We start from the raw sequence: 22139 nt of genomic DNA, 5'->3' as shown, positions 1-22139 counted from the left end.
CTACCAGAAAACTGGAAGTGGCGTTGTGACTCAAGTGGTAGAGCACTTGCCTTGAGCTGAAGAGCTCAGGGACAGACAGCTCCCAGGCCCAGAGTTCAAGCCTCACAACTGACCAAAAAAAAAAAAAAAAGTACCCAGACCCAAGTATTCTGTGGTAGTAACACAATAACCACAGAGCCACATGGCTCCCAAGCACCATGATGATCCTGACCCTCTTGGAGATGATACCAAAAAGCTAAAATAGAGCCCAGATTCTGCTGAGCTTCCTCCATCTTCATTGGGCAGAGTGCCATGGCACCAGCCTGTGGCTACTAAAGTCTGGGAGAGGCTTCAGAGTCCTAGTGAGTGTGGAATGGGAGTCCTGGGGCTCGGCAATCCTCTCATGTACAGGGAGATCTAAGTGAAGAGCACTGTCCTGTGCAGTAAGAGGGAATTGCCAGTCACTCTGACTACAATGTGAATGGCAGCCATGAGGTGTCCACATGCCTGCCTGCTGGTATATTTATGTGCATGTCTTAGAGCATGTGTGCTGGTGTATTTGGATGTGTGAATCTGGTTTTATGTGTTTGTCACTGAGGATCTGTGTTTGTGCAAGTACTTTTTCTCTGTGAACAACTGTTCATCTGTTAATATTATGATTATTATCATTATTTTGCCAATCCTGGGGCATGAACTGAGTACTGTCCCTGAGCCTTTCTGTGCTTAAGGATAGTGCTCTACCACTTAAGCCACAACACCATTTCCACCTTTTCTGTTTATATGGTACTGAGAAATTGAACCTAGGGCTTCATGCATGTTAGGCAAGCACTCTACCACAAAACCACATTCCCAGCGCCAACCATTTATCTGAATGCATGTGTATCTACATGTGTATGTGTATGTGCTGTGTGCAACTGTGTGTGGAATGTGGGTTATAGGCGTGTGTGTGTGTGTGTGTGTGTGTGTGATATTGAACAGGGGAATGGGAGAACTGGAGGTGCCATGCCTGGTGAGTGCTGGTCAGCTATGTCCTGTCCCCAAGTCAGGATGTTGGCAAGCTAGTTCTTATTTCCTGACCATGGTCCCTGTGTCCCCAGGAATGCTGCCAGACATACAGAAGTCTTTTCACATCAGTGACAGTGATGCTGGTTTGCTTCAGACAGGTAAGTAGTCCTGGGCCCTGAAGGTGGGTGCCCTATGCAGAGGTGGGCTGGGACTGGGACTGGGCACAGTTGTGCTAGAAGGAGCAGAGGACAGGGGCTGCAGGACAAGATGAGGGAGAGAGACAAAAACATCTCTGACTGTCCTGTCACCATGGCAATGTTGTCACTTGTTTGCTTATGCTTGTGAACATATTTGAGTATTTCTCAGAGACCACGACATCCTCATGTATGATTTTCTTAGACAGTGGCAAAATCTGATCACCAGGATGCAGACAGACTGACAACCAGCCAGCCAGAGGCCCTTTCCTCCGTGTGGGCCACAAAGAACTCAGGGCCATAGAGAGCTTAAAGTGTAGGAGCAGCCAGGAGTGACATGAACCATTCCAGAGTGGCACATTTAATGCTTACTTTCCCTTGCGAGTGTCTGCATGGTGATAACCACCCACATTTTTTTTTTTTTTAAGATTAAGGCTAGGGGCTGGGAAGGTGGCTCAGTGGTAGAGTGTTTGCCTTGCATGTATGAAGCCCTGGGTTCGATTCTTCAGCACCACATGAGCAGAAAAAGCCAGAAATACTGTGGCTCAAGTGGTAGAGCTGAGGGACAGCACCCAGGCCCAGAGTTTAAGCCCCATGACCAACCAAAAAAAAAAAAAAGGCTATTACTTTCCACAACCCAAGCTGATAAGGAATTGTTACAGGTGGATGGTGTATATTGAAGAACTTGGGATGCAGAAATTTTTTTAAAGAAAAAAACTCTTGTTTCCATTTCCTGCAGTTCATTTTGATAAATATTATCTTATATGAGCAGACGCACATAGGCATTGCACCTTTGTGTTCCTCCCCTAAGAGTATCCTCCTTTGGTTTCACTGTATGGGAATGCTTAGAGTCCTGTATAATTTATCATGTGCTGGCATATTTTAGATCTAGCTTCTGCATATGTCTCTGAGCTTCGCTTACCTCACTTAACAGAATTTGTTCTAGGTCCATCCAAATGAAATATTATTCTTTCTAAAAGATGAGTAAAATTCCATTGTGTATAGGTGCCACATTGTTTTTGTATCTACTCATCTGTTGTGGGGCATCTGGGCTGTTTCCATAACTTGGCTAATGTGACTAGTGTGGCAATGAACACGGATGTGCAGTGTCTTTATGGTACCCTGGCTCACGATGTTCTGGGTAGATGGCCAGGAGCCACCCATGTTTTGCATACAGGTAGTCACATATGGTCATAGCACAAGGCATCCCTATGTGCATTCCAGCTTGCATCCAGCACCCACGGCGGCCCCTCTGTGGGCACCCTTCTTCCTGATGGTTGCTTATCACACAGCTGTAGAACCTGGCTCCCCACTAGGTATAGGTTCCCCAGGAATGCATAAAACCTGCCTGGGGGGACTGCCTGAATGCGGTGTTGAGAGAATCACTTTCAGATCCTTTGTATGTGTTGGTACTGGGCTTGAACTCTGGGCTTTGTGCTCTTGCTTAGCTTTTCCCACTCAGCTTCTACTCTGCTCAAGCTACTGCTCTGCCACTTGAGTCATACCTCCACATTTGGCTTTTTGCTAGTTAGTTGAAGATCAGAGTTGGATTTGTCTGTCAAGGTTGACTTCGAACCTTAGATCCCAGACTTCTGAGGACTGCAGGCATGAGCCGCCAGCACTAGCTCAGATCTTTTTTTATTTATTTTTGTGTGTGCCAGTTCTGGTGCTTGGATTCAGGGCCTGGGCGCTGTCTCTGAGCCTCTTTGTGCTCAAGGCTAGTGCTCTTGAGCACACAGCACTGCTTCTGTTTTTTTTTTTTTTTTTTTCTGAATAGTTTATTGAGATGAGTCTCACAGACTTTTCTGCCCAGGTTGGTTTTGAACTGCAATTCTCAGCTCTCAGCCTCCTGAGTAGCTAGGATTACAGGCATGAGCCACCAGCACCTGGTTCAGATCTTTTATTGTGATCAGCCAGAGAACAGGTCTGCACCCATTCAAAGGGGCTGCCTCGTCACCCTTCCATACAATCTCTTGTCCACCATCGAAAGCAGGAAGAGACACTAAAACTCTAGGGTGAAGAGCAGAGGGACCCAGCAGAGAGACTTGTGACTTCTGTGGAGAGGACTAAGCACAACCCCTGAAAGCACGAGGGCCTGGCCATATACCGCCTCCCCCCCCCCCCCCCCCCCCCACCTCCCAGAAGCCAAGCTTTATCTAGGGTTGTGCTTGTCTGCTCCTTATCAGTGAATTAGCATTCAGATAGGAGATAGTAGCTGAGGGGAGGCAGGGAGAATGGATTTCAACACATGACTTTATTCAGAAAATGAAGAAGTCAGTGTTTTTCTTGCTGTCAGTCTGATTTGCCAGGTTGGTTGGTTTGGCAAGGGAGGGTGGACTGGAGGGTGGACTATTACCATAAATCCAATGAACTTGAGCTACACCTCCAAGAATTTGGTTGCAAATATAGTTTATCTCCCCCCCCCCCAATCATAGGGCCCTGAGGGGTTCATGCCTGTAATCCTAGCTACTCTGGAGGCTGAGATCTGAGGATGGCGGTTCAAAGCCAGCCTGGGCGGGAAAGTTCGTGAGACTCTCATCTCCAATTAACCACCAGAAATGGGAAGTAGTGCAGTGGCTCAAAGTGGTAGAGCACTAACCTTGAGCTGAAGAGCTCAGAGACAGTGCCCAGGTCCAGAGCTCAAGTCCCATTACTGAAAAAAAAATCATCCCTCAGCATCCACAGGAGACCATTTCCAGGACCACAGGGCCTGCTTCCCTCCCAGGAAATGACCAGTGCTTGCAGAATTGGTTAATCCTCCTGTAGACTCTAAATGTGCTCTAGATTCCTTATCTGAAGCTATGCAACTGAGTCTTTGTATTGTATCATTTGGGGAATAATGAGGAAAAAAATGACTGTACGAATTCAGTGCTGACACCCTCCCTCCCTCCCTCCCTCCCTCCCTCCCTCCTTCCTTCCTTCCTTCCTTCCTTCCTTCCTTCCTTCCTTCCTTCCTTCCTTTTCTGGTACTAGGTCTTGAACTCTTTTTTTTTTTTTTTTGGTCAGTTGTAGGGCTTGAACTCTGGGCCTAGGTGCTGTCCCTGAGTTCTTCAGCTAAAGGTGAGTGCTCTACCACTTGAACCACAATGCCACTTGCAGTTTTTTGGTGGTTAATTGAAGATAAGAGTCTCATGGACTTTCCTGCCCCAGCTGGATTTGAACCATGGTCTTCAGATTTTAGCCTCCTGAGTAGCTAGGATTATAGGTGTGAGCCACTGGTGGCTGCTGCCTTCTTCTTCTTCTTCTTCTTCTTCTTCCTCTTCTTCTTCTTCTTCTTCTTCTTCTTCTTCTTCTTCTTCTTCTTCTTCTTCTTCTTCTTCTTCTTCTTCTTCTTCTTCTTCTTCTTCTTCTTCTTCCTCTTCCTCTTCCTCTTCCTCTCCTTCTCTTCTTTTAAATTTTTAATGTTTCTTTCTTTTTAATTTCATTTTTTAAGTTTTTGTTTATGTGTTATGGAGGAACCAAACTCAGGGCTTCATGCATGCTAGGCAAGCACTCTACCACTGAGCCAGATTCCCAGCCCTTAGGTCTTGAACTCTAGCTTTTTGTTTGTCCTCCCTCACTGAAGGCTGGCTTTCTACCATTTGGGCCATATTTCCACTCCCAGCTTTTTTTTTTAAAAGTCATTGCAAGCATATATTTGATAAGTAGTTCACATGAAGAATAAACTCCCAGCTTTTTGCTGGTTAATTAGAGATAAGAGTGTCTGGGATTTGTCTGCCCAGGATGACTGAATTAGTATCCTTAGTTGCAGTCTCCTTAGTCGCTGGGATTACAGGGGTGAGCCCCTAGCCCCAGCTACAGGTTTTCCTAGTATTTTCAATATATGAGGGGTGGAATCCAAGGCATGTGACCCAGGATCTGGAGGGCCCATTGCACACAATAATGCCAGAAATCACATCCTTTGTAACGTTCCCAACCTACATCAAACTGTTTTAAATGTCAGGGAAGAAAGTGGGTTGAAAGTGTGGCTAAAATGAGAGAGTGCTTCCCCAGCATGTGAAAGGCCCTGGTTTCCATGCCTAGCACTGCAGGGAAAACAATAATCCAAAAAGCAACCATAAAAACCCTCTTTCTAGCCAGGTGCTGGTGGTTCATGCCTGCAATCCTAGCTACTCAGGAGGCTTAGTTCTGAGGATCAAAGTTCAAAGCCAGCCCAGGCAGCAAAGTCTGTGAGACTCTTAACTCCAAATAATCACAGAAAAAGCTGGAAGTGGTGCTGTGGCTCAAGTGGTAGGGCACTAGCCTTGAGCAAAAGGAGCTTTGGGACAGTATCCAGGCCCAGAGTTCAAGACCTAGGACTGGCCAAAATAAATAAATAAATAAAAGTCCTTCTTTCCTGAAACATAGCTATACTTGGAGGCTGAGGCAAGAGGATTACAAGTTTGAGGTCAACCTGGCTTACATGTATAACAAGACCCTGTCAAAAAAAAAAAACAACAAAAAAAAACAGCCCAGTGCTGGTTAACTCATGACTGTAATCCCAGCTACTCAGAAGGCTGAGATCAAGGATCATGGTTTGGGACCAGCCCTGGTAGAAAAGTTTGTGAGACTCTTATCTCCAACTAACCACCCAAAAGCAGGAAGTAGAGCTGTCCTTGAGCATAAAAACTCAGGGACAGTACCCAAACTCTGAGTGCAAAGCTCAAGACTGGCACACACACACACACACACACACACACACACACACACACACAGTAGTGAGTGCAGGGTGTTGGTGGCTTATACCTGCAATCCTAGCTACTCAGGAGGTTAAGCTCTGAGGATCAATATTTGAAGCCAGCCTGGGCTGGAAAGTCTGTGCCAACAAAATACTGGAAATAGAGGTGTGGCTCAAGTGGTAGAACACCATTCTTGAAGGAAAAAGCTAAGTGAGAGTGAAAGGCTCTGAGTTCAACCTCTAGTATTAGCATGTCCATATGCATACACGTGCGCACGCATACACATTTTATGTAACTTTATTTTATTTATGGTACTGAGGCTCAAATTGAGGGCCTGCTACATGTTAGGTGTGTGCTGTACCACTGGGCCATACCCCAACTTTCTAAGTACTTTAATTAGAAATGCATTTAACCTTCACAGCAAACCCATGAGACAGGCATTAGCCTGATGTCCATTTTTTAGATACTGAACAGACTAAGAGAAGTTATGATTTTGCTGAAGGTAAGATTTGAATTCAGGAAGTTTGCCTCCATATTCCACCTCTCTCTCTTTCTCTCCCTCCCCCCACCTCGGTGCCCATTCTGGGGCTTAAATTCAGGGCATTATCCCTGAGCTTTTAAATTTTTTGCCAGTCTTGGGCTTGAATTCTGGGCCTGATTGCTGTCTTGAGCTCCTTTTTGTGCAAGGCTAGCACTCTACCACTTGAGCCACAGTACCACTTCTGGCTTTTTCTGTGATTAATTGGCTATGAGTCTTGTGGACTTTCTTGCCCTAGCTGGTTTTGAAATTTGAGTCTCAGATCTCAGCCTCCTGAGTTAGGATTACAGGTACGAGTTACTTGTTCTGGGTTGCCTTCCCTCCCTCCCTCCTTCCCTCCTTCCCTCCTTCCCTCCCTCCCTCCCTCCCTCCCTCCCTCCCTCCCTCCCTCCCTCCCTCCCTTCCTTCCTTCCTTCCTTCCTTCCTTCCTTCCTTCCTTCCTTCCTTCCTTCCTTCCTTCCTTCCTTCCTTCCTCCCTCCTTCCCTCCCTTCCCTCCCTCCTTCCTTCCTTCCTTCCCTCCTTCCTTCCCTCTCTCTTTTTCTTTAGTCAGTTCTGGGGCTTAAACTCAGGGCCTGGGCATGTCCTTGACCTTCTTTTGCTCAAGGCTAGCACACTACCACTTGAGCCACAGTGCCACTTCCAGCCTTTTCTGTTTATGTGGTACTAAGGAATCAAACCCAGGGCTTCATGCGTGCTAGGCAAGAACTCTACCACTAATCCATATTCCAAGCCCTCTTTCTTTTCTTTCTTTTTGGTAGTTAATTAGGGATAAGAGTCTCATGGACTTTCTTGTCCAGGCTGGCTTTGAACTGTGATTCTCAGATCTCAGTCTCCTGGGTAGTTTGGATTACAGGTGTGAGCCACTAGCACTCAGCCATATGCCATCCCTTACCCCACTAATTCCTGTCATGTCATCACAACAATGAGCAGAAAGAACATGGAGATGGTAGAAATGTAGAGTGCTTGCCTTCTGTAGTCAGGTCCTTGTGGAGGGCTAGAGTACTTGCAGATTTAAGGAATTTGTATATTGCAAATGATCCTTATCTCCCACCCCATGAAGGTGCTTAAACACCTGGAGAATTTTTTTTGGGTCCGGTTGTGGGGCCTGAACTCTGGGCCTGGGCGCTGTCCCTCAGCTCTTCAGCTCAAGGCTAGCGCTCTACCACTTGAGACACAGTACCACTTCTGGCTTTTTCTGTTTATGTGTTGTTGAAGAATCGAACCCAGGGCCTCATGCATGCAAGGCAAGCGCTCTACCACTGAGCCACCTTCCCAGCCCCCGGCTTTTTTCTTTTTGCTTATGTGGTGCTGAGGAATCGAACCCAGGGCCTCATGCATGCAAGGCAAGTGCTCTTCCACTGAGCCACCTTCCCAGCCCTGGTGGAGAAATATTTGTATAACTGTTTTTTTTTTTTTTGATGGTCCTTGGGCTTGAACTCAGGGTCTGGGCACTGTCCCTCAGTTTTTGTGCTCAAGGATAGAACTCTACCACTTGAGCCACAGCGCCACTTCTGGCTTTTGGGAAACAAGAGTCTTACATATGTTCCTTTCTAGACTGGCTTTAAACTGCGATCCTCAGATCTTAGCCTCCTGAGTAGCTAGGATTACAGATGTGAGCCCCCAATGCCCATGGGTGTATAACTTTTGACAAGGAAGATATGCACACTTGTGCAAAGAAGATATGGACACTTGTAGCTCAGACCTATAACCCAAACTACTCAGGAGGCTGAGAATTGGAGTACTGCAGTTCAAAGCCAGCTTCAATTAGCCAGCAAAATATTGGTCTGGGTATATGGCTCAAGTGATGGAGCACCAGCAGTGAGTGAAAACATCGTGAGCCCTGGAGATTCTTAGCACCAGGTAAAAATATGCACAAATGGGGCATGGAACAATGCTCCCCTACAAAAGGAAGACTGATAGCGTTGTCTCCATCACAGCTAAACACTTCTGCATCATGTTGACAGGAACTATACAGTTAGTAATAATAATAGACAATACTTAATGAACATTATTATAGAGCCATTCAGGTACCATTTATACATTTGAGTGACCTCAATAGATTTATAAAGCAGATACTATTACTGTTCTGTGGCTGATGTAAAAGGAACAGAGAGAGTGAAGGCCACAATTGCTAGAGAGTAAGATTTGAATTCAAATGGTTTGGCTCTAGATTATTATTTGTGTGTGGGGAGGTGGAATTCTTATTATGTTGCATAGACTGGTCTCAAACTCCTGGTCTTAAGAGAGTCTTATGTCTCATGTTTCAGCTATAGCTGAAATTATAAGCATGACTACCACTCCTGGCCAAGAACTTGTACTTTGAGTCCTTTAAGCCGAATATAAAAGACTCAGAAAGTTATTTTTTAAAAAAATTATAGGCAAATATCCTTTCCCTCAAAATGAGCAAAGCTGGGCCTTGGTGGTTCATATTTGTTATCCTAGATACTCAGGAAGTTGAGATCTGAGGATTATGGTTCAAAATCAGTGCAGGCAGCAAAGTCCGTGAGACTCTTTTCTCCAATTAATCACAGAAAAAACCAGAAAAGGTACTGTGGCTCAAGTGGTAGAGTGTTAGCCTTTAACAAAAGAGCTCAGAGATAGCCCCCAGGCCCAGAGTTCAAGCCCCAGGACAGGAAAAAAAAAAAAAGGTGAAAATGAAGAACTGTTGCTCAGTTTCCTGGGACTAGGACAAAGTGGATAAAACATCAGAGAGATGCCATTTGATTCTCATTACATACACAAATGTAATGCAATTGGTTGCAGCAGTGGCTTTGGCATGTGCTTCTATGTGAGTGTAAGCTGATAAAGTCTTTTTGAAGCCTATTTTGGCACTAGCTATTAAGAACTTTAATAGCCGTTGACCCCAAAGATCATTCTCTGTGGAGTATAAGGTCGACCCATTATTAAATTGCTGGTTTTGTAGGTCAAACTTGTCCTAATTTCCACACTTGCATACAATACTAGAGTAGGTCATGAGAGAGTGGGAGTGGCTGAAACACTATCTGTGAAGAAACTGGACATTCATTGGGTTCAGCAAATGCTAAGCATCTTTACTCAATGAATGGAATTCTAGGTCCTGGGCTTAAAATCCTAGAATGATGAGACGGGGCTGAGGAGAGTCCAGACCTCCCTTTGTCTACCTGCCAAAGCGATCCCAGTTTTGAGGCCGGGACTCACCAGCTTCCCTTATCCATGTAGCACAAGGACAAACAAACCTATGGCCATTTCCTAATTTTTACAGAACAGCAAACTCATTAATTAATCCAGTTGTTGCTATCAGTAAGGGTGGGTTTATTTATTTATTTATTTTTGCCAGTCTTGGGGTTTGAACTCAGGGTCTGGGCACTGTCCCTGAGCTTCTTTTACTCAAGGCTAGCACTGTATTACTTGAGCCACAGCACCACTTCTGTTTTTTTCTGCATATGTAGTACTGAGGAATCAAACCCAGGACTTCATGCATGCTAGGCAAGCACTCTACCAGTAAGCCACATTTATTTATTTATTTTTGTGTGTGTTCTAGTACTGAGGCTTGAACTAAGGGACAACTTCCCAGCCTCCCATTTCCAGCTTTTTGCTGGTTAATTGGAGATAAGAGTCTCCTGGGCTTTCCTCCCTGGGATGGCTATGAACCAAGAGCCTCAGGTCTCAGCCCCTGAGAGTAGCTAGGCTTATGAACATGAGCCGCCGGTGCCTGGCCAATATGGGTTTATTGTAAAGTAGCAGATTTACATAGTGTCTGGGAAATACTGGACCAACTTAGGCAAACCAGTCCTGTCCCACCTTCCAGAGTCACCCAAGTTTGTCAACAATGCACTTATTCTCTGTGCTCTTTGGTTGCTGGTTGAGGCAGGCCCCTGGGAGTGGGAAGGCTGTCTTCTCAAGGCTGGGGTGCTGCTCCATGAGGCAGAACTGAGATTGGCTCAGGCCTGGTGCTGCACTTGGGCTTAGGAGTTTTGGTTGGACCAGGGTTGTGAGAGCTGTCTTATCTTTTCCTCTGCATGTCCTGGGCTCACTGCCAAGATGCCAGCTGGTGGCATCCTAGCTAGTTCCTTTCTGTGGTGGAAGGGGGACTATCTCCTTCCTTTCCCCTGGCATGGGGGAGTCCAGGCTGCCCTTGTGTGTCCCTTTCAGTCTTTATCAGCTGCCTTCTGGGGTCAGCACCTGTGTTTGGCTACTTGGGTGACCGGCACAGTCGCAAGGCCATGCTGTGCTTCGGGATCCTGCTCTGGTCAGGGGCTGGCCTCTCCAGCTCCTTCATTCCTACGGAGGTAGGTGCCCACCACTCTGCTCCTGGGAGCAACCCTTTGCTTCCTCTCTGATCTGCCCCATCAGATCTGGGTAGAGATCGTTCTGACCCAAGCTGGTTCAGGATCCTCCTGTTAGCTTTGGAGGAGGAGGTAATTTCCAGGCCTTAGATTTGGTGTGGGGTGGTCAGTCATGGGACTTGAACTCTGGGTCTATGTGCTGTCTCTGAGCTCTTTCGCTCAAGGCTAGCGCTCTACCACTTGAGCCACAGCTCCACTTCTGTTTTTTTGGTGGTTAATTGGAGATAAGAGTCTCATAGACTTTCCTGCCTGGGCTGACTTTGAACTACAATCCTTAGATCTCAGCCTCCTGAGTAGCTAGGATTACAGGCGTGAGCCACTGGTACCTGGCTCTTAGATTTTCTTTTTTCTTTTTTGCCACTCATGGGGCTTGAACTCAGGGCCTGGGCACTGTTTCTGAGCTAGCTGTTTTTGCTCAAGGCTAGCACTTTATTACTTGAGCCACAGTGCCACTTCAGGCTTTTTTTTGTTTTTGTGGTACTGAGGAATTGAACCCAAGGATTCATGCATGCTAGGCAAGCACTCTACCTCTAAGCTGCATTCTCAGCCCCTCTTAGACTTTCTTAACATGAGACTTTCTCTCTTGAATCTCCCACTGCCCCCTCTCCCTGCAGGCTCTGCTGGCGATGGGGTGGGGGGCAGCTCCTGCCTTGGCAAACTGCTCTTTCTCTCTTTCTTCCTTCCTTCCCTCCCTTCCTCCCTCCCTCCCTCCCTCCCTCCTTTCCTTCCTTCCTTCTTTCTTTCTTTTCTTTCTTGCTGGTACTGAAGCTTAAACTCAGGGTGCTATTCCTTAGATTTTTAGCTCAAGGCTGGTGCTCTGCCACTTGAGTTATACCTTCACTCTTGGCTTTTTGCTGGTTAATGAGAGATAAGAGTCTCACAGACTTTCCTGCTTGGGCTGGCTTTGATCCATGGTCCTCAAATTTCAGCCTCCTGAGAAGCTAGGATTACAGGCGTGAGTTACCTTATCCTGGTTTGGAAATTAGCCTTAGTGAGGAAAGAGATTCAGGAGAAGGCTGGGGGTGGTGGTGGGGGCAGAGCAGGTAGCATCACCAGGTGCCAGTAGTGGACATCTGTGTGGTCTGTGGAACCTGGGGTGGGTGTTGGGTAGAGGGATTAGTGGCACCCCCTTCCCTAGGGACTGTCCTGAGGTTCCTTTGAACCCTCTGACAAACTCTTTACATATCCTTCGATCCCTCAACCCATGGTTGATATTTGGAACTCACCATGGACGGTGCCTGGCTCATCCAGTACTCCTGGCTCTTCTTCCTGTCCCGGGGAGCTGTGGGCGCTGGCCTAGCCAGCTACTCCACCATCACACCCACTGTCCTGGGGGACCTCTTCGTGCAGGACCATAGGACGCACATATTGACCATCTTCTACATCTCCATACCTGTTGGAAGGTTTGTATTACCCCTAGATCCATTTCCTTGGGTGGTACACTGAGGCCTGAAGGAGTCAGATCAGGGACAAGGTTGGGCATAGGAGATGTCAGATCAGAAGGATTGGGGTCTGAATCCCAGCACCCACCCCTTGTCACTTCATCTCTCAGAGGTAGTTTGCTCACTGCGTAGAGCAGTGATGCTAATTGATGAGGCGATGAGGAGGAGCACAAGGAACAGAGATGGCCCTCAGTGGGAGTGTGCATTCTTCCCACAGAGAAAAAGCAGCCTTACCCTCAGCAGGGACAACAGTGGAACAGGATCCTAAGCTCTGACTCTGGTGTCCTGAACTTCCCTATGCTTCTACAAGGGGAACGGGAGACAGAACTCTGCAGTTCAGCTGCCATGCTCACCTGGAGCGTAGCACTGGAGCTGGGTACCCAGTCACTGAGGGCTTGACCAAGGGTGGCTAACACCTGAATCTCACACAGCTGCTTTTCTCAGGGAAAGGGAGGTGCAGAGTGATCCCTGGGTTGAAGTCTCCCAGGTCAGGCAGGCCTTGGGCCCTACCTCTCACCACTCACTGCTCACCTTGCTTATCCCTCTGTCTTAGTGGTCTGGGCTACGTGCTGGGGTCAGCTGTGTCAGAGCTGACGGGGAGCTGGCGCTGGGCCCTCCGGGTGAGTCCAGTGTCCTTTCCTTTATCCTTCCCTCTGCCCCGCCTCTCATCCCCCCCCTTCCCCCTGGGCTGGTGGGGACTTTCCAGCCTTCAGTGGCCTTGACCTTTTGGCATGTTCCCCGGCGCCATGCGGGCGTCAGTCATCAGCAGTTTTGGACATGTGAGTCCTCATGTAGAGTAGGAGGAAGTCAAGACTTGGGGTTCAAATCCCAGCTGCTAGTGGGGTGACCCCAAGCCAGTTGCTTTCTTCGCCAGAGCCTCTGTTTGCCCATCTGTAAAGTGAATGCCACCACTGGCATTGTGAGGACTACTGGAAAATTCTTAGCTCAGGGGGAGGCCCTTAGCAGACCCCAAGGGCCAGAAGCTAAGGCTCTCAGGCAGTGGGATCAGGATATGTGGAACATCCCTGCAGACCCTGTTGCCAGAAGCCATGATCAGCTCAGTCTGGAACAGGGGTACAGAAGAGTCAGAAGAAGGAGGATCTGGGTGGTAGGGGGACTGGGGCTTAATCCTGCATGCATGCAGATTCCTCCTAAGCCAGCAAGTGACAGGCAGAGTTGGGACCCCAGGCTGGGTAGGTGGTTTGACCTGCTTTGAGTAGAAGCATGGGGAGAAGGTAGCAGGCCAACTTACCATGGCCAACAGAGAGATTGGGCCAGAAAAAGGACTGGTTATTGGGGCTGGGAGTTCTCAGAGGCAGAGTGCTCAGGCCCCTCAGGCCCCATGGAGGGGGCTGTGGGTTGGACAGCCATCAAGTCTCGGGGGACTGAGCCTCCCAGAGGCCCAGCCCCTCCACAGAGGTAGCAAACAGTTACCTACCTGGTTCTGTGAGCACTAGCACCTGGATGTCAGGCCTGGATCACAGAGTTCATCCCACATGGGTGCTCACTCCTGAGTCTCATGGATGTGGTAGCATATGGCCCCTGAGCTTCCCGGACTCTCCTGTCTCCAGATCATGCCTTGCCTGGAGGCTGTGGCCTTGATCCTGCTCATCCTGTTGGTTCCCGACCCACCTCGAGGAGCTGCTGAGGGGCAGGGAGAGGTGGTGGCGGGGGTCCTGAGGAGCAGCTGGTGTGAGGACATCCGATACCTGGGGAGAAAGTGAGTCTCCTGCTCCTCATTTCCAGCCGCAGAACCCCATTCAGCATCCCTGACCCCTCTCTCTCTGCCTCCAGAGAGCCCTCTCTGGATGTCTCAGAGCTCACCACCCTCTCTGTTTTCTGAGCTCCAGTTACTCCTCCATGCCACTCCACAGGACAGATGAATGTGTGGGCTGGGAGGGGGTAGATGGTGTGAGCTCCAGCTCTGCCTCTGTGCCACCCACAGTGACCCTGAGACTCTCTTCAGTGTGTTCATTATTTACCTATCAGTATAAGTACTTGAACTTGTGTTTGCTAGGCTGGCACACTGTACCACTTGAGTTATGCCTCCAGTCCTGCTTTTTGCTGTGTTAATTGGAGATGGAGTCTTCTGAACTTTTTCTACCTCATTTGGCTACAGATCCCAGCTTCCTGAGTAGCTAGGACTGTAGGAGGGAGCTACTGGGCCTGCCTACCTTGGTTATTTAATAGATGCATTTTGGCAGCCTGACCTGCTTCTCCAGGCTGCTTGGAGGAAGCTGAGAGTTTGATCTTGCCTCTCTAAGGTAAGCAGAGAGAATCAAGTACAGCCCCAGGCCTCATGGTCTCTTGAAGCATGGGGCAGGACAGGACCCAGGTATCCATGTTCCAGAGCCATGTGACCCATGGAGGGAGCTGGAGGGGAGATGGGGCAGGCAAGGACAAGCCCTGGAGATGCAATGTTGGACTAGGGCCAGAGGATGGGGAGATATGGTCCAGCAGAGGGGCAAGTAGGCATAGTGCACTGGAGGCTGTGGAAGAGGTGGGCTATGGAGGGTCTCAGGGAACATGGAGGATGCTGAAGCCTCAGTCTTGGCACCTGTGGTCCTAATCTCTCTTTCTTCAGCCTGGAACCCTCTCTTGCAGCTGGAGTTTCGTGTGGTCCACACTTGGAGTGACAGCCATGACTTTTGTGACCGGAGCCCTGGGCTTCTGGGCGCCCAAGTTTCTGTTTGAGGCCCGTGTGGTTCACGGGCTACAGCTTCCTTGCTTTCAGGATCCATGTGGCAGCCAGGACAGGTGAGAGAGCAGGGCAGACAGTGGTTCAGCCTGGGGCTGGGCTGTGGCGGTGCTCAGGAGGCCCGAGCCCTGGATTCAGCCCCCCTTCCTGTGTTGCTGAGAAGAGAGCAGCCATCTGGGTCTAGTTGTCAGCCAGTAGGCCTAGGTGCCAGCCCTGAATCCCTGTGTGACCACAGACAGCTGCTTTCTTTGCCTTCTCTGGACTGAGATCCCTGTCTTCCCACTCTAAAGGCTGCTGTGGGGTCCAAAGGCTCTGGTGGTGGTGTGGGGAGGGGGAGTTTTTTTGGAGGCATTACTCCTTTCTTTGTAGAGGGGCTCTTTTGTGAGGCCACTCATGTTACACACTGCCCCTGGAGGCCGCTTGGCCTTGTTGTGTCTTGAGCCTGGGGACAAGGGGCCTGTGTGGATTCTTCTCTGCTTATGGGTGCACCTAGAATCCCAGGAGGAGCCGGACACCCCCTGCTGAGGTCCTTTTTTGTCCCCACCAACTCTCACCAAATTTTCAAGGGTCTCAGTAGCCTCTAGTGGGAGTCCAGGCCATCTCCCAGCCCTCCCATCCCTGTCGCCCCTCCTCCGAACACCCGAATCCTTCTTCCTCCTCCTTGCTGGTCTGTTTTCCTGGTGTCACTTTCCCTTTTCTATCCTGGGCTCTGTGCTCTTCCTCAGAGATGCATCCTCCCCCAGGCTCCCAGGCAACTACATCTGCCTTGCTTAGAGGGAGCTTCCTGTAATTCTCATCAGTGCTTATTAAATTTTTACCTTTTTTTGGGTCATGGGGCTTGAATTCAGGGCCTGGGTGCTGCTGTCTCCGAGCTCTTTTTTTTTTTTTTCTGGTCACGGGGCCTGAACTCAGGGCCTGGGCACTGTCCCTCAGCTCTTTAGCTCAAGGCTAGCACTCTATCACTTGAGCTACAGCACCACTTCTGGCTTTTTCTGCTTATGGGGTGCTGAGAAATGGAACCCAGGACCTCATGGATGCAAGGCAAGCATTCTACCATTGACCTACCTTCCCAGCCCCTCCCCAGGCTCTTTTGCTCAAGGCTAGCATGCTAACACTTTGAGCCACAGAACCACTTCCAGTTTTCTGGTGGTTCATTGGAGATAAGAATCTCACAGACTTTTCTGCCCAGGCTGGCTTTGAATTGTGACTCTCAGATCTCAGCCTCCTGAGTAGCTAGGATTACTGGCCACTGGCTCTTGGATAAATGTTTACTTTGTAATTTTTTTTTGTGCTGTTTGAGATCAAACGCAGTATCTTGTACTTTTTAGTCAAGTGCTATAGCACTGAGCTACACCTTCAGTTCTAAATTGACTTTGGGCCTTGTGCCAGCATTTTGGGTGAGGTGCCCTTGAGAGAAGCCATTCCTATTATCCTTGTATTACAAGTGAGGCAATGAAGATGAGATGAGTTTGGTGACTTTCCAAAACTACCAAGTAGCAGAGCAGGATTTGAACCCATCTGACTACAAAGCTGATCCTTTGAGCACACCTCCCGTTGTCCCTGCTGAGCATCTGATCATTTCCCCAGCAGCTGGCAGGGCTTCCTGGCTCACAGAGGCACTTAGAGGAAGCTTGCTAATAAAGGCATCAAAAAGAGTCCGAGATCTGAGAATCATGGTTCAAAGCCAGCTAGGGCAGGAAAGTCTGTGAGACTCATCTCCAATGAACCACCAAAAATCCAAAAGTGAAGCTATGGCTCAAGTGGTAGACTGCTAGCCTAGAGTAAAAAAAGAGTGCAAGGCCCTGAGTTTAAGCCTCAGTACTGGCAAGAGAGAGAGAGAGAGAGAGTGGGGGAAGAGAGAGAGGGGGTGGTGAGAGAGTGTATGTGCCTGCATGTGTGTGTGTGTGTGTGTGTGTGTGTGTGTGTGAGAGAGAGAGAGAGAGAGAGAGAGAGAGAGAGAGAGAGAAAGAGAGAGAAAGAGAGAAAAAGAGAGAGAGTCTGATGTTTATCTTGACTCTGCAGCTAGATCCTCTCTCTGGGGGCAGAAATGGACTGAACCCTAAAAGGTCCATGTCAGTTTGAAACAGTGAGGACAGAGCTGAGCTGCCCTTCTGGCATTAGCAGGCCATACATTCCTGCAAAAGTCGCTTTCTACCTCCCGCACAGCCTGGCCTCCTGCCTTACTGCAGCCCTGCATAGCACAAGGCAGACAAACAAGCCAGTTTAGTTCCTTGTGATCAGTGCAATGAATGACCCCAAACTTGGTTACTTAAATAGTAGAAATGTATTTTCTCATCACTTTGGAGGGCAGCAGCTTGCAGTGACTCCAGTGGCTCCAATCAAGGCATGGGCAGGGGCCTGTCCCCTGGGGTGCCAGGGGAGGAGTCCTGGCATCTCTCGCTGCCTAGTGTGCCAGTTCTGGAGCTTGATCTCAGGGCTTGGGCGCTGTCCCTGAGCCTCTTGTGCTCAAGGCTAGCGCTCTACCACTTGGGCCACAGTGCCACTTCCAGCTTTTTCTGTGTATGCAGTACTGAAGAATCAAACCCAGGGCTTCATGCATGCTAAGGAAGCTACTCTACCACTAAGCCACATTCTCAGCCCATGCCATATTCTTAACTCAATTGTATCTGTGAATCGACTTCTCTCAAAGGTTCTGAAGATGATAGCATCTTGGGTTACCATCCAGTAGTGTAGTGCCTGTTTTGGGGGTCCTGCATAGGCCTGCTGTGGTTAGGACAGACTCCAGACATGAGTGGAATCCTAGTTTCTCAGGAGGCTGAGATCTGAGGATTGCAGTTTGAAGCCAGTCCAGTCAGAAAAGTCTAATTAACCACAAAATTAACCCAAAGCACCAATTAACCACTCAAAAATCAGTTTCTTGCAGAAGCTGTGAAATACAGGATTGATTCCCCGGATCCCAGCACAACTTCAGGGAGAATTCAGCAGTGTTGCTGGGGTGCATGTGTGCAGCCTGGACAGCCAGCTGGCAGAGGCTGGTATATAAGGAACAGTAAGAACTTTGCAGTCCTGAAGAGTTCTCTCTAGCTAGCACTGGTGGCTCACACCTGTCATCCCAGCTACTCAGGAGGCTGAGATCTGAGGATTATGGTTCCAAGCCAGTCCAGGCAGAAAAGTCCTTGAGACTGTTATCTCCAATTAACCACCAGAAAACTGGAAGTGGTGCTGTGGCTTGGAAGTGGTATAGTGCTAGCCTTGGACAAAATAGCTCAGAGACAGTGCCCAGGCCCTGAGTTCAAGTCCCAATGACCACCACCATCACCACCAAGAATTCTCTGGTGTCTAGGGGCCTGTGATCCTGGAAGATCTTATGTGGGAGGCAGAAGGATCAGGGAGCTTGGGTCTGGGCCGTGTCCTCTGCTCTCATCAGGATCAGCAGGGGAACACAGTTGCCTGTTTGAATGGTCGATTCTCAGCTTTTCAAGGGCCCCGAGAGTCTCCCATGGCGGGCTCAGAGCAGGACTCAAAGGCGGGTAGTGTTTATCTGGGAGGTAGGTCAGGGGCCACATGACTTGCTATGCCTGAGCCTTGCTCCACTGGGGAGGTGGAGAGGTTAAGGACCTCTATGCTGCCAAGGGATAAATTCACTTCTGTCTGGTAGGCAGAGAGCCACAAAGCTCTGGCTCTGTCCTTGAGTGGGTGTATGACCTCAGGCAAGCACCTGCCCTCTCTGGGCTCCACACTGTCTCCTATACACTAAAGGGATGGCAGGAGTGAGCCCAGCAGCCTTCAACCCATGGGGCGCCCAGAAGATGCGTTGGGGCAAGAGGTTTTCATGGCCATGTTTGCAGAGAGCGATCATGTGATCGTGCTCTTGTTTCCTGGAAGGGGTTGGAGGGATCTTAGGCTCCCTGCCATTCCACACAACTCTGGAACTGTGTGGGTCTGTGGGGATTTGCAGCCGGGCGGGGAGGGGCAGGGAGTGGGGAGCTTGGGGTCAACAGTGCTCTAAGCCAAGGGAATGGAGAGGGCCAAGAAAGCACAGGGCAAGTGTTGAGAACTTTGTTTCTTGTGCCAAGGGAAAGAGGGGAATCCACACAAGTGGGGGGACCTGCTCCCCCTGGGATCTGCTCCCCCAGGCCACTGTGCTGGCTGGAGCTTGAACAGAAGATAGCTGGGGGGTGGGGTAGCTGGTGGGAAGCTGTCCCCGATGTCATCACGTTGATCAGAGCCTCAGCTCTGCCTTCGAGCTCCTTTGAAAGGGAGGAGCTTAAATGGAGTAAGAGGGCGACTTCCCAATCCAGCAAGGATACAGAGAAAGCCATTTCCAAGGAGAGGGTCTTAAGGGATGAGTAGGAGTTTGGGCGAGGGTATGAAGGTGGGGATAGCAACATTTCTGGACTAAGAACAGATTTGGGCCCCAGGGTGAGGTGAACCAGAGCCTGGTGGGTGTTTGGGAGCTGGTGGAGGGTTTTTGACAGCACTCTGGGGGGTTTCTGCATGGAGGTATCAGGGGCAGGTTCTCAGGGGAGGATGCACAAGGGGGCGCCAATGGGCTGAAGTGGGCCCAGGAGCAGATGGGAGCAGTAATGAGGTCAGTGTCAGCTGGAGGCTGCCAGAGAGACAGGGACTGCAGGAATGGGAGTTGAGGACGGAGTGGATGCCGTGCCCGACAGGGCTAGGATGCTACAGGAGCTCAGAACGCTCTGTCCCAGCACGGGGGTGAAAGGGAAAGGAGGGGCTAGAGTTGGGGCTCTAGAATTGAGACTATTCTCTTGGTAGGCAGGTGTTCTACAACTTGAATCACAATCCTAGTTCTCTTTAGCTTTAGCTATTGTTATTATTTTGGTGTTCATGAGGATTGGACTTGGGGCCTGGATGTTGTCTCTGAGCTCTTTTTGCTCAACGCTAGCACTATACCACTTTGGGCCACAGCTCCATTTCTAGTGGTTAATTAGAGATAAGAGTCTCACAGCATTTCTTGCCCAGCATGGCTTAGAACTGTGATTTTTCAGATCTCAGCCTCCTGTGTAGCTAGGATTATAGGGGTGAGCCACTGGTGCCTGATTTGCTTCTGCTATTTTTCAGGTAGGGCTTTACCCTACCTATGCCCATGCATCCCACATAGCTGTATGCCATGCGCCTGCCATAACACCATATTTGTTTGTTGAGATAGGGTCTTGTTTCCTCAGCTGGTTTTAAACTGTAACCCTTGCCATTCTTTCCATGTTTCCTGAGCAGCTGAGATTACATGTGTTAGCCACTTTATCTGGCCCAGAATCCTCCCCCTCCTCTTATCCTCCTCTTCCCCCTTCTCTTCCTCCCTTTTCTCCTTCTCATCCTTCTCCCTCTCCTCTCCATTTTCATCCTCTTCCTTCTTTGCCAGTACTAGGACTTGACTCAGAACCTTGTGCTTTTGCTCAGCTTGCTTGCTCATGGCTGGCATTCAATCACTTGAGCCATTTAGCTTTTTTGTTGCTGTTTTGTTTTAATAGTAAAGATTCAGAATTTATTGCTATGGTTAAAGTTTTAAAAAAATGTTATTGTAGGGGCTGGGAAGGTGGCTCAGTGGCAGAGCGCTTGCCTTGCATGCCTGAGGCCCTGGGTTCGATTCTTCAGCACCACATAAGCAAAAAGAAAAAAGCCGAAAGTGGTGCTGTGGCTCAAGTGGTAGAGCGCTAGCCTTGAGCTGAAGAGATGAGGGACAGCGCCCAGGCCCAGAGTACAGGCCTCACAACCAGACCCCCCCCAAAAATATTATTGTAAATATTAACTTTTTGCTAGTTAATTGGAGATGGAATCTTAAGACTTTTCTACCTGGATTGGCCTTGAACCATGATCCTCTAATTTTGAGATCACAGGCTAGGACTGTAGGCACTGGGGCCTGGTTTAGAATTCAGATTTCTTTTTTTCTTTTTTCTTTTTTGCCGGTCATGGGGCCTGAACTCTGGGTCTGGGCGCTGTCCCTCAGCTCTTCAGCTCAAGGCTAGTGCTCTACCACTGGAGCCACAGCGCCACTTCCGGCTTTTTCTGTGTATGTGGTGCTGAGGAATCGAACCCAGCCTCATGCTTGCAAGGCATGCACTCTACCACTGAGCCACCTTCCCAGCCCTAGAATTCAGATTTCTTGAGTGGGCCATTTTTGGATGATGAGAGAGTGAGGAAGGTCAGTGGAGGTGAGAAAGACTAGGAACTGGGGTGCTGGGGTACTGTGGGATCAGAGACAAGGCCAGTACTGTGTCTATGGCAGGGCAGGGAAGGAACCAGGGGCTGACAGGGCATGCATGGGCTTCTGGCCAGGGTCCTGAAACCCCAGGTGCATCATCTGAAGGGAGGGGCACAGCTGCAGCGGTTCCAGAGGACCCACACCACGCCCTCAGCCAATGTGTGAGGCCAGGTGAGGGCTGAGGCAGGGGCTGATGTGACCCTCTCTGCTCTTCTCCACCAGCCTGATTTTCGGGGGTACTAACTGTTATGACTGGCATCATCGGAGTTGTTCTGGGTGCAGAGACTTCCAGAAGGTACAAGAAAGTGAACCCTAGAGCGGAACCTCTCGTCTGTGCCTGCAGCCTGCTCGTAGCAGCCCCCTGTCTCTATTTGGCTCTGGTCCTGGCCCCGACTACACTTCTGGGCTCCTATGTAAGTAAGGGTCTGTGGAGGGAGTGGGGGTCCCCATAGATTCAACTCACTCCTGTTTTGGATCAGCACAGGCTCGCCAAGAGCTGCACAGCTAGGAAGGAGTGGAACTGGACATTGACTCTAACCTCTGTGGCTCTGAAGTGAGTCCTTGAGCTCCTGGTCAGTGCTTTGATGTGAGATGGTGAGTGGACAGGGACTCATCAGAGAAGGTTCTGTTCAGGTTAATGATGGGGGAATGGGAGGCCATGCTGGCCCAAGGGCACTAACTGTAATAACAGAAGGTTTTCCAGATCTCCCTCACGGTCCTCATTTCCACTCTCAGCTCTGCCCTCAGACATCCCAGAATAAGGGCACTCAAGTCCTTTCTCCTGATTGCTCCTGGATCCTTTCTCTTTCTGAAAACCCTCCCCAAAGGCCACTTCCTCCTAAAGCCCCTTATCTCCACCCCCACCTCTCCCCTAGGCTTCCATCATTTTCACTTGGGGTGGGCAAATGCTTGGGCCTCATCTGGCAATGGGGTGTTTTGGGCTGTGAGGTGTATGTGGGCACAGATGGGGAGTCCCCAAAGAGTTTCTGTATGAAGCAGCACCCTGGCTTACTGCAGCTCAGCCCTGCCTGTCTCTCCCCCCACCTTCCCAAGATGGGAAGGTGCAACTGCTTTGGAAAGTAGCCCCAGCCTAGCTCTAGCCAGGTGGCTAGAAC

General features: G+C 49.4%; 1 protein-coding gene across 1 annotated transcript in view; it reads left to right on the top strand.

Annotated features, from left to right (window-relative positions):
• Spns3 (sphingolipid transporter 3 (putative)) overlaps positions 1–22139 on the top strand; it is a 69413-nt gene that overhangs the window by 4567 nt on the left and 42707 nt on the right. The window contains 8 exon segments of the mRNA XM_042680602.1: positions 1077–1142; positions 10507–10643; positions 11952–12103; positions 12696–12762; positions 13714–13862; positions 14747–14899; positions 21247–21256; positions 21258–21437. Of these exon segments, the coding sequence (XP_042536536.1) occupies positions 1077–1142; positions 10507–10643; positions 11952–12103; positions 12696–12762; positions 13714–13862; positions 14747–14899; positions 21247–21256; positions 21258–21437 (914 nt within the window).

This window comes from Dipodomys spectabilis, unplaced genomic scaffold (assembly GCF_019054845.1).
Source record: "Dipodomys spectabilis isolate Male_0828 unplaced genomic scaffold, ASM1905484v1 ptg000062l, whole genome shotgun sequence".
In the NCBI taxonomy this organism is placed as follows: Eukaryota; Metazoa; Chordata; class Mammalia; order Rodentia; family Heteromyidae; genus Dipodomys; species Dipodomys spectabilis.
The sequence above is the reverse complement of the archived record's forward strand: the minus strand, read 5'-3'. Positions and strand labels throughout refer to the sequence as shown.